This window comes from Phalaenopsis equestris, unplaced genomic scaffold (genome assembly GCF_001263595.1).
Source record: "Phalaenopsis equestris unplaced genomic scaffold, ASM126359v1 Scaffold001187, whole genome shotgun sequence".
In the NCBI taxonomy this organism is placed as follows: domain Eukaryota; kingdom Viridiplantae; phylum Streptophyta; class Magnoliopsida; order Asparagales; family Orchidaceae; genus Phalaenopsis; species Phalaenopsis equestris.
The window spans coordinates 8,822-25,407 of NW_018165626.1; the positions used below are offsets into that span (position 1 = coordinate 8,822).

The 16,586-nt window shown below is 35.2% G+C and overlaps 2 protein-coding genes across 2 annotated transcripts in view; both read left to right on the top strand.

The window, feature by feature from the left end:
* Nucleotides 1-440: 440 nt before the first annotated feature.
* LOC110033450 (pentatricopeptide repeat-containing protein At5g50990) lies at nucleotides 441-2,324 on the top strand. Its single transcript, XM_020737431.1, has one exon. The coding sequence runs from the start codon at nucleotides 491-493 to the stop codon at nucleotides 2,225-2,227; it is 1,737 nt and encodes a 578-aa protein (XP_020593090.1). The 5' UTR covers nucleotides 441-490; the 3' UTR covers nucleotides 2,228-2,324.
* Nucleotides 2,325-8,568: 6,244 nt separating this feature from the next.
* LOC110033452 (cytochrome b-c1 complex subunit Rieske-4, mitochondrial-like) overlaps nucleotides 8,569-16,586 on the top strand; it is an 18,649-nt gene continuing 10,631 nt past the window's right edge. The window contains exon 1 of the mRNA XM_020737435.1: nucleotides 8,569-8,852. Within this exon, the coding sequence (XP_020593094.1) occupies nucleotides 8,675-8,852 (178 nt within the window). The 5' untranslated portion in view covers nucleotides 8,569-8,674. The remainder of the gene's footprint in view (nucleotides 8,853-16,586) is intronic.

The window sequence follows — 16,586 nt, forward strand, 5'->3', positions numbered from 1 at the left end:
AGACTCCGCAAGTAGAGTTTTGTGCGAAGTCCAATGAAATCACATCACACACGTGAATGTGAGAAAAAAAATCGGTTCGATAACACAGGGAAATATTCCTCCCGTGTTATTCAGGTGTTATTGTATGTTATTCATGTATTATTGTGTTCTGGAAATATTTCTGGTGTTATAATAACACAATAACACATCAATAACGCATGAATAACATACAATAACACCTGAATAACATGAGGGAAATATTCCTCTATGTTACCGGACTGATTTTTTTTTCTCATCTTCATATATGACGTGATTTCATTGAATTCCGCACGTAACTCTACTTGAGGAGTCATGATGTCATATTTTTTTTACTTATAGGGCAGTAATGACCGTTTCTCCACAAATTAATGCTGCTTGCGCTGCTCTCGTGTCGTCGTCAATTGGCTTCACTGAGTCATGATGTCATATTTTTTTACTTATAGGGTAGTAATAGCCGTTTCTCCACAAATTAATGCTGCTCGCGCTGCTCTCGTGTCGTCGTCAATTGGCTTCACTGACTGAGCCCGCCACCTGTTCGACGAAATGCCGCACTGCGAAAGAACGACTCCCGTCCTTCTGTAACTCCATCATCCGCTCCGCCATTGAGAAAGGCTCTCCCACAAATGCCTTCCTCGCTTTCAAATCCCTGCATGCATGCGGCGCCCTCCGGCCGGACCACCGCACCCTCGCCCTACTCCTCCAAGCCTCCACCATCTCTCCCCACCTCTCCAACGCATCTGAAGTCCACGTCTGGTTCATTAAACTCGGCCTCCAATGGCTCAGCTCTCGTTCGCCTCTTCTCTTTCAGCTTTATCTCTCCAGGGATCTTTTGACCGATGCCCTGCAACTGCTCGACGAAATTCTTGACAAAGACCCCGACCCCTTCCATGGGAATTTACTGATCATGAGTTTTCTGCGAAAGGAAGACATTGACAGCTCCTACAAGGTGTTCAACAGAATGCCCGTGCGGGATAAGATCTCGTGGAACTCCATGATCACTGCCGCGGTTAGGAGCTCGCGACCTCTGGAGGCCTTGAGTCTCTACAGACGGATGATGCTCGCCGGCGTTGAGCCGGACTGCTTCTCTTTCTCAACAGCTCTGTCCGCCTGTGCTCGTGCCGGCGCGCTGCGCAACGGCCAGCAGATTCACCAGCTGATGACCGAGAAAGAAACTGGTTTTGAATCCAACCCTTTTCTTTGCTCGGCTCTAATCGACATGTATTCCAAGTGCGGAAAGATCGATATCGCTCGACGCATCTTTGATTCAGTAAAGAGATTCTCCCTCTCCGTTTCTATCTGGAATGCCATGATCACTGGTCTGGCCATCCATGGACGTGGGTCAGAAGCTCTCCAGGTGTTCTGTTCAATGACCAAAGAAGCTATTTTTCCTGACAAAATCACCTTCGTAGGGATCCTAACCGCATGTAGCCATTGCGGCATGGTAAAAGAAGCTCGCTTCTACTTCGATTCGATGCAGCGAGATTTCTCCATCAAGCCACAACTGGAACACTACGGAGCCATGGTTGACGCCCTGGCGCGTGCCGGGCAACTGGACGCCGCCTACGAGATCATAAAGGACATGCCATTTGCACCAGATTCTGCAATTTGGCGAGCTTTGCTCGGAGCTTGTCGAAGGAACGGCCGTTGGGATGTTGCAGAGATGTTGATGGGGAAGATGAAGCGGTGCCACAGTGGGGATTATGTACTCCTCTCGAGCATCTACTCGTCGGCTAAGGATTGGGAGAAGGCTGAGGGAGTGTGGAGAGTGATGAAGGAGAACGGAGTGCGGAAGGGGAAGGGATTGAGCTGGGTGGAGGTGGATGGCAGAGTTCTGCAGTTCAAGGCCGGAGACCGATCGCGCCGCACTTCCGACGACATTTATAGGGTGTTAGGGGAGCTGATGGGGAGAGCTAAGGAGGAAGGATACGTGCCGAACACTGAAGTGGCGACGAAAGATGTTTCTGAGGAAGAAAAGGAGGAAACTTTGAGCAGTCACAGTGAGAAGCTTGCTGTGGCTTATTGTGTGATGAGTAATGGAGGGGAGGGAGTGGAAGATATTCGGGTTTCGAAGAACCTGCGGACTTGCTGGGACTGCCATGAGTGGATGAAGGTGGTCTGTACGGTGTTGGGGCGGGTGATCATTGTCCGGGATAGGATTAGGTTCCACAGGTTTGAGAATGGGGCTTGCTCTTGTGGGGACTATTGGTGATTAGGGTGAGTATTATTGTTCACTTTCTGAAGGAAATAGTTGGTATATGTAACATAATGTACTTCTGGATACATGGACTTCAGCTCTTTTGTTGAAGACAGAGAATTTGACATAAAAGTCAAGGCCTTTTGGTATTAATTTTTTACCTTGATTTTTTATTTTGTTTTATTTTATTTATTTTTATTTTCTTTTAAATAAAAATAAATTAAATATTTTAGATGGTGGTTATTTTTATTTTTACTAAATATTACTTCAATTTATGTGATGAGTGGCAAGGAGTAGGCTAGTAGTAGTGCTAGTGGCTATGGATGCTAGGGATAATGGTGGTGGGTTGTGGGTGGTGGGTAGTGGGCGGTGACAATAGTATATGCATTGATGGCCAATAAGCAACATGTTGAGGTGGTTTTTATTTGAAAAAAAATAGGAACATACTAATAAAAAGTTTATAAAAATTGTTTTAAGTATTATTTGAAAATAATTTGATTTATTTTCAAAAAAAAAATTATAAATATAATTTAAAAAATCATTTTTTTAAATATAAATGAAAAGAAAACAATTTCAAACAACATTTCAGTTTTTTTTTTTAAATATTAATGAACAATGTTGTTATCGAGTCTCAAGTCCCGGGTGTGAAAAGTGGAGGGTTGTGTTAGATAGTCATCAATCGTAAAATTTCTCGAAAATCATGATATGAATTCTTTCGCTCATTGTGTAAATGTTCGGGCGTCCCTTGGAAGCAGCCCGGTGTATGACCTGAATACAATGAAGTGTGCAAGGGTCGTTACATCGGTGTCTGAGTGTAGTGTCAAATAAGCAATGGTGATTATCGCATTACGAACAGGTGCGAACAAAGAAGTTAGTCCATGAAACTAATATTAGAATAAGATCTTGAAATATAGGTACTCTCACAGACAAATCAATAAAATTAGTTGATATTATGATTCATAGAAAGATAAATATCGTTTGTATTCAAGAAACTAAATGGGTTGGAGAAAATGCTAAGAAAATTAATAACTTAGGTTTTAAACATTAATATTTAGGTAAGAGTCGCACTAGAAATGGTGTATAGATAAGAGTTTGAAAGATAATGTTGCAAAAATTAATATAATTGGAGATAGAAGTATTACCCTTAAGATTATTATTGATACTAAGTTTTTTTAATGTTATAACTCCTTGGGCTCCTCAAGTAGGCGTAAAGATTGAGTCATAAGACTTAATACAAATGATACATCTTGAAAAATAAATATTTATTGGAAGAGATTTAAATTGACATATTAGTAGAGTGGCAGAAGATTTTAGAAATATTCTTAGTGACTACGATTTTGGAGTGATTAATGAAGAAGGTAGAGCCATTTTAGATTTTGCTTCAACGTATGATTTTATTATTGCTAATATTTTATTCAAGAAAGGAAATGAGCATATTATTACTTATAAGTATGGATCTAATAAAACACAAATGAATTATTTTCTTATGCGAAGAAGATATCATCGAGAATGTAAAGATTGTATGGTCATTCTAAGTGAGTATTCAAGTACTCAACATCAATTATTATTTCTAGATTTTAAAATAAAGAGTTGTAAAATAAAGAATACTAGGAGTCATTGTGGTAGAATTAGAAGGGGGCACCAAAAGACACAAATAAAATTATTTTTATGAGTAAACTTCAGGGTTTCAAGATTTCAAGATTTGGGATGTTCGTGAAGAAGCAAATTCTATCTGAGATAAATTAACAAACATTATTAAATAAGTAACGAAAGATGTAATTGGAGAATCAAAAGAAAAAAATTTTATAAATAAAAATAGTTGGTGGTGGAATAATAATATGCAAGAAAAGATAAAATGTAAGGAGTTATGTTATAAAAATTAGTTTAAGTTTAAATGTAAAAAAATTAGTTTAAATGTAAAAAACTTATAAAACTGGGAAAAATATAAAATAGTCAGTATGGAATCTACAAGAACAATCTGTTACGCTAAACATTCTGCTTTTAGTGATCTTTGTAATAGATTGGATACTGAAGAAGGTGAAAATTGTATGTATAAACTAGTCAAATAAAGATAAAAGAAAAGTAAAGAATTAACTCCAATAAAGTGCATTAAAGATGAAAATAAAAAAGTGATTTTCTTAGAAAAAGATATTCAACATATGTGGGTGAGTTTGTGGGTGTCAACATATGTGGGTGAGTTCTTTTGATAAACTTTTTAATGAAGTTTCTGAAAATATGATCGATCTTAGTGATCTTAATATCATTAATAATAATAAAATGTTTCATTTTTACCGTCACATTAGTGCAAAAGAAGTTGAGAAGGCTTTAAAGAAAACCAAGAGTGGAAAGTCTGTAGAACCTTATAATATCCCAAGTGAAGTGTGAAAATATATATGATATTTGAGGGTTTCTTGGTTTACTAAACTCCTTAATATTATATTAAAAACTAAAAAGATGTCTAAGGAGTGTAAGAAGAGTATTTTGGTCCTAACTTTTAAGAATAAAGGGGATGCACAAGAGTGCACAAATTATAGAGGAATTAAGTTGATATTTCGTACTTTAAAATTACGAGAGAGGGTAATTGAACATAGGTTAAGACATATTACAAAGTTTTCTCATAATCAATTTGAATTTATGCCAAGTAGGTCTACTATGGAAGCTATACATTTATTGAGAGGTTTGATGGAGATGTTCAGAGAGAATGAGGAGGATCTACATATGATTTTTATTGATTTAAAAAAAGCTCACGATAAGATTCCAAGAGATATCGTTTCAAGGGTTCTAGAGAAGAAAACTATTTATACGACTTATATTCAAGTGATTAAAGATATTCATACTAGCGTTGTTACTTGTGCTCGAACAAAATGAGGTTTGATCAAATATTTTTCTATTTCAGTTGGAGTACATCAGGGATCGGCTTTAAGCCCATATCTTTTTGCTTTAGTTATGGATTCTCTTATTGGACATTTACAGGGGGATGTACGTTGGTGTGTTCTTTTCCCCGATGATATCCTTATCGTGGATAAGAATAGAAAAAAAAAGCTCAGGATAAACTTGAATTAGGAGGTCTACATTGGAATCTAAAGATCTTCGTTTGAGCATAACTAAAACTGAATAACTAAATGCATGGTATGCAATTTTAGTAGTAGCAGCTCTAGGGACAGAGTTGTAACCATAGGTGGTCAAATTATTAAAAGATGTGAACACTTTAGACATCTCGAGTCCATAGTTAAAAGTGATGGTGATATAGATGGGGGATGTTATTAGTAAAATTCAATTTGGTTGGTTGAAGTGGAAGAATGTTTCAGGCCTATTGTGTGATAGAAAAGTACCGCTTAGACTGAAAGAAAAATTTTATAAGATGGTGGTGAGACCTACAATGCTCTATGGTGTTGAATGTTGGTCTTTAAAAGAGAAGCATAAATCTAAGTAAAGTGTTGTGGAGATGAGAATACTTGGGTGGATGAGTGACTTTACACCTAGCTACAAAATGTGAAATGAATATATTTGTGATAGGGTTGGTGTAGCTCTAGTGGCAGACAAAATTAGAGATAGTCATCTTAGATGGTTTAACCACATTAAACATCGACCATTTGATGATCTGATTATGAGAGTTGATGTTTTAGATTTGACTTATGTTAAAAAAGTCAGAGGTAGACCTAGAAAAACTTAGAACTTAGGAATATTGTAAAAAAAAATGATCTTAATTTATTAAAATTAAATGAAAATATGACACTCAATAAGATGCAATGGAGAAAAAAGGATTCATTAGTTGACCCCATTTAGTGGGATAAAGGTTTGTTGTTGTTGTTGTTGGGAAATACTAATGTTGTGTGTTTAAAAATTCTCAAAAGCAAAGTAATAATTTAAAATCTTTGTGTTGCACGAAGATCTAACACGCGCAGATAGAAGAGAAGTGGCACATGGAGATACCATGATTTTTTATGTGAAAAAATTCTAGAAAGTGAGAAAACATCAATGTCTGTCCTAATCAAAGTAATCAACTATATGTTTATTAGTTGCAAAGAGAACAGGTGTATATATATATATATATGTGTGTATGTATATGTATGTATGTATGTATATGTATGTATGAAAAAAGGATCACATTCAAAATCTATTCATAATTTTTTTTTTATTTTAGATAAACCAATATCAATAGTATTTTTAATATGGTTAAAAAGATTATTACCCTATTTAAATAAATATATAATTTATTAAATATGAAATAGGCAATTACATATGTAATGCTAAAGTTTTTGCTTGTAAACTAACACTTTTCTATATAGATTTTTTAATTTTCACACAAATATTAAAATTCAATACAATATTTTAATCAGTTTTTTTTAATCAAATTTCTACTAATTTAGCAATTTCAAAGACATGAGTTAACTGATTAGAAAATAATATAAATATTAGTTTCTTAAATTGACAAAATTAAATTTACAATCGTTTTTAGAGGCGTGCATTAATTGATTAAAATAAAAAATCCCTTGTCAAATCGAGCATATTTGATGATTTTGTTTAGTTTATGAAGTTCTAATTTTTTTTTTAATTTCAAACTAAGAGTTATTTAAATTTTAGATTATTTTTTCGTTGGAAATAAAAATTTAATCAAACCGAAAATTCGTACTATTTTGTGATTAAATTAAAATCATCAATAAGATAGTTTAACAAATCGGATTATTAACTGATTTTAGGGTTTTTACATATGGAAACTTTTAAATAATGTTATTTACTATAAAAGCTTCCATAAATTCACGCTTAAAGTTTACTGTTACGACTATGTTCATTGAAAAGACAGTGGGCGAGTTTGGTCTGAGCTTCCTTCAATAGTTGGCTAAGATGGGAGTAGCAAGACCAGTTGTGGTTTTACGAAAAAGCTCAGCGGCCCTTGGAGGAGAAGGTGGCGGCGAGGAGGAATTACGAAGCATGAAAACAATGGAGAATGGCGGTTTGGAGATGGTTTGTCTATTTGGGGCAGCTGTAGCTTATCTAGATAAGTTGCTTATCCTGATAAGCTGTTGATCAACAACTCATCTGGATAAGCTTGCTGATTGTTTAGTTTGTGCGTTTGGAAAATAACTGATTTGCAATTGTTTCTGGATAAATGATCATTCTGCTTGCTGATTGTTTAGTTTGTGCGTTTGGAAAATAATTGATTTGCAACTGTTTCTGGATAAATGATCATTCTGCCCATCTACAAGTATAATATTGTTATGTATACAATAAAAAAATAGTTACAAAAAGTGTTGCTCTCAATTTAAAAACATTCTTCTCTTGGATATTAAGGGGGGTTTAATTGGATTAAAGATTCTAAAGGTATTTTTAGATCCAAATGCTTATGAGAAAAATAGTATCAATAGTAATATAGTATGATAAATACATATGATTAATTATAATATTTTAGTGGAAATTTCATAAACTTTAATGAACTTTTTAATCATTTATACATTATCAACATAAAATTCAAGATCATGCAATCTTACTGATCTTATAATTGGTTATATTTATTTGGATATTAGGAAGGGTTAGTAATTGAATTGAATTGAATTGTTAATACTTCCCTCGTTTCCGCTTCGTCCTCTCCAAGCCGCACGAATTCACTGAGGACCCTTAATTTCCCTGCTTCTTCTCGCGAAACCGAGCCGCACAACCCTGTGATCCACTGTGGCGATCCCTTCGTTTCCTTCCCAACTAGCTCTAATGTCGAATGTATAACGTAGGTTTCGTTCACGAAGGCGAAACCAGCGGAGTATCGAGCACGTATGAGGGGTGAGCCGCGGGGTTAAAGCTTGCGAGCGAAGGGGGGCCGCAGTGTCAATCCCGAGGGCGCATTTATTCATTAAACCAAAACGACACAAATTAAATCGCACGAAACAAACAATTCGGCGGCGTTTTCAGCACAAATAAGTCACCCCAAACAGAGAAAAATTTGCATACCCGTACGTCAGGTAGGTTACATCGAGCGTATTGAGGGTTATATCCGTGTTATATCTCCTGTAAACTACATGTACTAGTAAGTTCCGCTGTAAGTTACATGCACATTTCAGGTAGGTTACAGAGGTATAACGCTGATATAACCTCCATACTCTCCCTTAATCTTTGGAAGCCTTTATAGTACATAACGTCATTTAAGAGAGCTTCCATATGTAAAAATGCATAATCTTAATTGGCTGAATATACATTTTCATTAATGTTTTAAATTTTAATTAGATCAAATTAAATTTAAAAAATAAAATTATATTTTGGTATAATTTTACATCTTATTTGACCTGTTTAATTTTGTGAGTACTTTAATTTAATTTTGTTTGTAATATTTTTTAACAAAATTTTTAATCAATTTAATCGAAACCACCAGTTTGCGCACCCGACCTTCTTCCCTTTTATCATTTCCGTGTTCCTCCTTGGCATCGACTCCCCGCCCTAAACTGCGTTTATTCCCCTGAGCTTCGATTGAATATGCTGAGGATTGCGGGAAGAAGGTTTTCCTTTTTATCTTGGAGACCGTGTGCAGCTCCTGCCTGCTCTGCTCCGAGAAATCTGAGCCAAGGAGACAAGTTGAGTGATGGTTGGATGCCTGCCGTGGGGACTTCGCCGCTTCTGGCTCCCAAGAGTGATTTCAATGGAGTGTACAGAGGTTAGGATTCTTCATTGCGGATATAGATATCATATTTGTAATTGAATGATATCTCGATTGCTTGTTCAAATTGATGAATATTTCCGATGTTTACTAGTTCCTCTTGGAGTTGATGTAGTCTTATTGCAGATTTGTAGTTCTTCTCTTCTTTTTGGTGGGATTGATGGTTGAAGGAGGATATGTTACCCTTCCTACTATATGAAGGGTGTTTGGTGGAGGCTGATTGTTGGATGGGAAGAATTTAGGAGAATAGAGGATGAAGATGAAGAGGGAGATTGGGCTGTGAAGTTGAAAGAGAGGAATGAGAAAATGGCAAAATGGACAGGGAGAGAGGGAATGCTGGCTAGAGTAAGAATTAGCAAAGTTTGGAGTCTCAACTCACTAATAATACTAATAATACATTGATAAAAAACATGCCGTAGGTTAGCTATTTATATATAAAGTTTGGTTATTATTTTTAAAAGCCCATAATACCTTATCTCATCCTAGAGATGCTCATAATATCTATGAGACAAAAGTGATACAAAACTCTCTAGGAAAACAATTATGGGGCTTAGTCTAGGTGTAGAGATCTGCAATTTTAAAATTGGGGCAATTACATATATAGCACTGAAACATTATTATTTACAAATGTTGCACCCTATTTAATCTATTTTTCTAATTCTCACTCAAATATTAAATTCATGATAAAATTCCAATCCATATTATTCATTTTTATCAAATTCTACATAGTTTGATCTTGACACACATGAAAGCATCAGTTCGATACTTTAAAAAAATAACATGGGTGCTAGTTTTGTAAATGTCAATATTTTAAGTGTTGTGCATGTAATCATCCCTTTAAAATAACTTAGTACAATTATGATCCACCTCCGAGCAATTGGTGGGATTTCAGTAAAAGATATATCTTCGGCCACCTAAGGTGGCATCAAGGTCTCGAAGATTACTCCTTATACATGTTATTTTAAACATTCTAGATGTGTTTGAGGACTAGGCTGACTATCTCCATGGATATCTTGAGTAGTGTTTATGGTAAAATCGGCATGTACTATATTATCTTACATGCTGCAGTCTTGAATGTTGTATGGCTTCCGATGGTTTGATGTGGACTTGCAATGGAGCACCATCAAAGCTTAAATTTGTTGAAGATGGATGTCATCAATGTATTGGAGACCCCTTGCTGTTTTGGTGAGGGATGTTGATGGGCTTAATTAGTGTTAAGAAACTTTGGGGATAAGGCTAGAGAAAACTCTAGGTGCTAAAATGACTTGGAATGGCTAGGTGAATTTGTGGAGTCTTTATCTTGACTTGGCAAACACAGTCATTGAGGAATAAGGAATTGTGAATGGAGAAATCCCAAGATGAAGTCTAGGAAACCTTATCTTGGACGAGAGTACCAATGAGGGTTGTAGTTTGCTTTGAGACTTATGGAGGCTATAATAATGGCTTAGAAAAGTGAGGGGGAAAGTATGAAGAAGGCTGACATTGAATGAATGTTGGGATGAAGAGGATAACTCTTCTCATTCACCAAAAAAGCAAAAGTTCTAAGTATGGTGAATCAACTACCAATTTCTCATTCACCAAAAAAGCATTATGAGAAATGGTGCCAAGCAAAAGTTCTAAGTATGGTGAATCAACTACCAAGCCTTCTCTAAGGCAAGAACTCTCCAAAATTTGTCAAAATATCATCTATCTTTTCATTCCATCATACCAACATATTTATAAGATCTCACACTTAAGCAAACTTTGGGAAAAAAATAATGGAGAGAGGAGTTTAGGGCTGATCCCTTTGAATGAGCGAAAGGAGGTTGAAGTACCCGTTGGCCAAGGGGTGTGTTTCTTCCCTATGAGAAGTGGTCGACTATTTTTTATGTGGGTTAATTTCATTTTAATGCAACTTCATTCTATTTGAATTTTTGTGGCATTTACCTAATATGTTGACCGGGATGTTGCTCCTAAAGAAAAATGATAAACGTGTTTCATTTGTTCGTAGTTAGAAAAAGTATGACTTTTATGTTAGTTGAAGTGGATGCATGAAAGAGATAAGTTGATAAAGGTAATTGTGTTTGTGCATTCGAATGATTATTGATTGTTAGTCAACTAAGGAATGAAGGTTCCGACAAATGGCATTAGCACATCATTGTAGAATTTGAGGACATTCTTCTCCATTGCTTAGAGCTTCTTAGCACGTTCAAAGTATAAAAATATTTTATTTTTATTTTTAAAATTTTTGAGGTGAAAACTTAATGAGCCTTGCCTATAAAAAAATATTATTTGGTAGAAAAAATAGTATATAAGTGACATTTATACAATTGCTCTTAGTCAAAATAATTGATGTCGAAGGCCCCAAGGTTAATCATTTAATGGTAGTTATAAATGTAGCAAGAGTTTGTGTTGATTAGGTTGATTTTTTCCTTAGATAATTTCCTTAGATAAAATGAACAATTTTGTCTCTAGTAGCCTTTTCGTTAGAGTTTAGGGGGCATTGTGGACAATTGACAAGTGTTGTCCCATGTAAAAAGGATGATGAGTGACACGATTACTATTTTTGTATGCAGCAAGATGATCATCTACGTAAATTGTTATTGAACATTTCTTCAGAGATCTTTCATTTGTAGAAAAAACCTCTCGAATGAGCTTTTTTTTATATCCTTTACCAGTGATATTTCCTCTTGTTTAAAATATTAATCATCGCTATAATTATTGGATAGTGGAGATCGCACAAACTTTTAGCAGGTGATGCTGCCCATAGGCTTACCCAATCAAAACGATATATATGGCAATAGAAGATAGTTCAATAGAATCTAATAGTTGTAGATACTGTTGATGATGTCTTGGGCGGATGACTTAGATACATTGCATTGAAAGTGATGATGTCATGCACATTGGTGAAGCTTTGAAGGCCAATCAGCTAAAATAGTTTTGAGAGGTTTGCCACCTCTTGAATGTACATAGCAGAAAAATGCTAGAATGTTACACTATTTTGAATGGGATTAGCTCCTCTTTCTGAGAAGTGAAGCTTAATGACTTGCAAAGTGATGGAATATGGGAGGTGTAAATGGTTTGAGAAGTGAAAGTCTAAATCTTTCAAATGGATTCCATATTAATGGGCAAATGCCATTTTGAAATTACGGGCAAAGGCGTTATAAACACCATTGGTTCAGGCATTTCCCCTTGTTGTGTTCAGGATGCGGTGCACCCCGTTCAGTAGTCTATTCGCTTTTTCTTGAAACCTTTCGTAGATTTCTTGGGCCTTGGTTCTACCAATCTAATTGTCCATAAATTTGATGCAATATGTCTGATTTGATTGTTCATGTTATTTGAAACATTTGAGATTTACATACATACCACATGAATCTTAGATATTTTTATATCTAACACCTAAAATTTGATATTTACTTATATAACTTTCAAAATTTTAAATTAAATACAAAATTCTGCAAATATTAACTTTTTATAAAATGAAACACAACTTTTCATGCTTATATTTCGATGCAATTTAGACAGCAAAGTGTTATATAAGTAAATATTAAAGTTTAGATTTTAGTATATAATACATAAAAATTACGTGGTATGCTTGTAAATCTCCCTTCAAACATTTGGTGGCAGGTTAGGGAAATAGCAACAGATGATTAAGTAGTGGGAAAATTTTAGGAAATTAATGTGAAATTTAAGTTTTTTCTAGCTGATGATATTTTTACGATCATTGATCACATCAATTGTCATATTTGATTTTATTATAAAATCTAAAAACATTCTCTTTTAGGTTGATTTACCTCTCGACCTTGTTTTACTAGATACTGAGTTGCTATTACTAATTACTAATCTTAGGATGCTTTGTCTTTAAAATGTTATAATAAGCATACTCTGTATCTTTAGGTAAACGTGTTGATGTATTTGTTTTTGTCAATGCTTGTCTACATTTAGTTTTTCCTCAAGGTTTATGAGTCATTTGTGTTTTGATTGAAAACAATCATATGATTTTTGTTGTTTTTGGGAGAGCGAAAATAATTATTCTTTTTCAATTTTATAGAAAAAAATGATTACAAGTTACATAGTGGAGGATGACTCTCATATTGAGAAAACAATAATATCTAATTCTCACAATAAAAGAAGTAAATAAGAATTATGAGATACTAAAAATAGAAAATACTAATAACAGGAGATTTTCAAAATCCAACATCCCCTTAAGTTGGAGCATAGATATCTGTGATGCCCAACTTGCTTAAAAGAACCACAAAATTAGGCTAGAACAGTCCTTTGGCGAAAATATCAGTATTTTTTTATCAGTAAGGATAAAAGACATGCAAATAACTTCACGATCAATCTTCTTATTTATGAAGTGTGTCAATTTCCACATACTTTATGCGATTATGCTGCGCACGACTTTCTTCAATGCTTATGATCGCTTTATTTTCACAATATAACTTTAGTGACATGTCTATTAGGATCTGCAACTCTTCAAGAATTCTTTTCAACCATAACATCTCACATACTCCATTAGTCATAGCCTTATATTCTTTCTCAACACTACTCCTTGCAACCGCATTCTGTTTCATACTTTTCCATGTAACTAGGTTTCCTCACACATAGGTGCAGTATTTGAAAGTTGATCTCCTGTCGATAACTTCTTTTTCGATCAATTTGCAGTTGTTTGTGGGCGCCGACCTCCCCTTTATCTTTTTCGTGTTCTTTCTTGGCATCAATGCCTAGGATGAAAGAAACCCTAGATTGTGCATATTCCCCTGAGCTTCGATTGAACATAAACTAAAAAAATGTTGAGGATTGTGGGAAGAAGGTTCTTTTCTTTATCTTGGAAACCGTGGGCGGCTCCTGCCTGCTCAGTTGCCAGAAATCTGAGCCAAGGAGATAAGTTGAGTGATGGTTGGATGCCTGTCGTGGTGACTTCACTGCTTCTAGCTCTCAAGGGTGAATTAAATGGAGCGCACAGAGGTTAGGGTTATTCATTTCGGATATGGATCTCATATTTGTATAGTAGTATATGAATGATATTTCAATTGCTTTTTCAAATAGATGAATATTTCCGACGTTTACTATGACTGTTGGAGTTGATGCAGTCTCATCGCAGATTTGTAGTCCTCTTCTTATTCTTTGGATTAACGGTTGAAGGAGGATATGTTACCCTTCTTAGTATATAAAGGAGATTTGGTGGAGGCAGAAGAATTTAGGAGAATAAATGCTGAAGATGAAGAGGGAGGTTGGGCTGTGCGGTTAAAAGAGAGAAGAATGAGAGAATCGCATAGTAGATAGGTAGAGAGGGAGAGATGAAGGGAGGGAATGCTGGCTAGAGTAAGAATTAGCAAAGTTTGGAGTCTCAACTCACTAATAATTCATTGATCAACAGCATGCCATGGGTTCACTATTTATATATAAAGTTTGGCTTTTTTTAAAGCCCATAATACCTTATATCATCCTAGAGATGCTCATAATATCTATGCCACAAAAGTGATACAAATCTTAAGGAAAAAAAATTGTGGGGCTTAGTCTAGTTATAGAGATCAACAATTTTAAAATAGGGTAATTACATACATAGTATTGAAACATTATCATTTACAAATCCTGCACCCTCTTTCATCCATTTTTCAAATTCTCACTCAAAAAATTCTCACTCAAATATTTAATTCATGATAAAATTTCAAACCATGTTTTTCTTTTTTATCAACTTTTAAATGTTTTGATCGTGGCGCGCGTAAATGCATCAGTTTTATAGTTCAAAAAAATTACATAAGTTCTACTTTTGTAAATGTCAATATGTCGAATGCCATGCATGCAATTATCTCTTTAAAATAACATAGTACATTTATGATCCACCCTAAGTGGAGGTAATTGGAGGGATTTTAGTAAAAAGTATCTCTTCGGCCACGTTAAGTGGCATCAAGGTTGCACACGTTAGCTTAAACATACTAGATGTGTGTAAGGTCAAGGTTGACTACCTCCTTGGATATCTTGAGTAGTAGTGTTTATGGTAAAATTGACATGTACTATGTCATTATACATGCTGCAATCTTGAATATTGTATGGCTTCCGATGGTTTGATGCGGGCTTGTAATGAAGCGCCATCAAAGCCTGAATATGTTGTAGATGATGTCCTCAATGTATCGGAGACCCCTTGCTGTTTTTGTAGGAGAATGTGGATGGGCTTAATTAGGATTTCGAAACTTAGGGGAGAAGGCTAGGGGAAACTCTAGGTGGTAAAATGACTTGGAATGGCTTGGTGAATGTGTGGAGAGTTGTTCTGGAATTAGCTGACACAGTCGTTGAGGATTAAGGAATTGGGAATGGGAAAATCCCAAGATTCGGTCTAGGAAACCTTATCTTGGACGAGAGTACCATTGAGGGTTGTAGTTTGGTTTGAGACCTTTGGAGGCTATAATAACGGCTTAGAAAAGTGAGGGGGGAAGTATGAAGTAGGCTAACATTGAATGAAATGTTGGGATGAAGAGGATAATCCTCGTCATTCACCAAAGAAGCAAGATGAGAAATGGCACAAACAAAATTTTTAAGTATGTGGAATCAACTACAAAGCCTTCTCGAAGGGAATAACTCTCCAAAATTTTTCACAATATCATCAATCCTTTCTCACACTTAAGCAAATTTGTTTAAAAAAAACAATGGAGAGAGGAGTGTAGGGTTGACGCCCTTTGAATGAGTGAAAGGAGTTTGAAGTACCCCTTGGCCAAGGGTCGCGTCTCTTCTCTATGACGAGTGTTTGACCATTATTTATGGGGGTTAAATTCATTTTAATGCAATTACATTCTATTTGAATTTATTTGGCATTTACCTGCTATGTTGATTGGGATGTTCTTCTTAAAGAGAAATGAGTTCATTTGTTCATAGTTAGAAGAAGAAGGAAGACTTTTAAGGTATTTGAAGTGGATGCACGAAAAAGATAAGTTGAACGAGGATATTGAGCTTTTGCATGTGAATGAATAGTTAATCAAGCAGTGAAGTTCTCACAAATGACATTAGCACACCAAGATAGAATTTGAGGATATTCTTCTCCGTTGCTTCAAACTTCTTAGCACGTTCAAAGTATAAGAACATTTTCTTATTTAGTAAACTTTTTGAGGTGAAAACTTAATGGGCCTTTACTAATTGTAAAACTATATTATTTGGTAGAAAAATTAGTATATAAGTGATATACAGTTGCTGTTAGTCATTCAAAATAATTGACGTCGAAGGCCCCAAGGTTGGTCTTTGAATGGTAGTTATAAATGTAGCAAGAGCTTGTGTTGGTTAGTTTGATTATTTCCTTAGATAAGATGAACAATTTTGTCTCTAGTAGTTATTTCTATAGATTTCAGGGGAATTGTGGATAATTGATGAGTGTTGTGCCATCTAAAAAGGATGATTAGCAACACGATTACTATTGTTGTATGCAACACGTCCATCACTGTAATTGTAGCAAGTAAGATAAACACCTACATAAATCATTGTGGATCATTTCTTCAGAGCTCTTTCATTTGTAGAAAAAACCTCTCAATTGAGCTGAAAATAAGCTTTATTTATAACTTTGACAAGTGATATTTCCTCTTATTTGAAATATTAATCATCGCTATTATTATTGGATAGTGGAGATCACACAATTTTTTACCAGGGGATGCTGCCCATCGGCTTACCCATTAAAAGGCTATTTATGGAAATAGAAGGCGGTGCACTAGAATCTAATAGCAGTTGATACTGTTGATGTTGTCTTGGGCGGATGACTTAGAT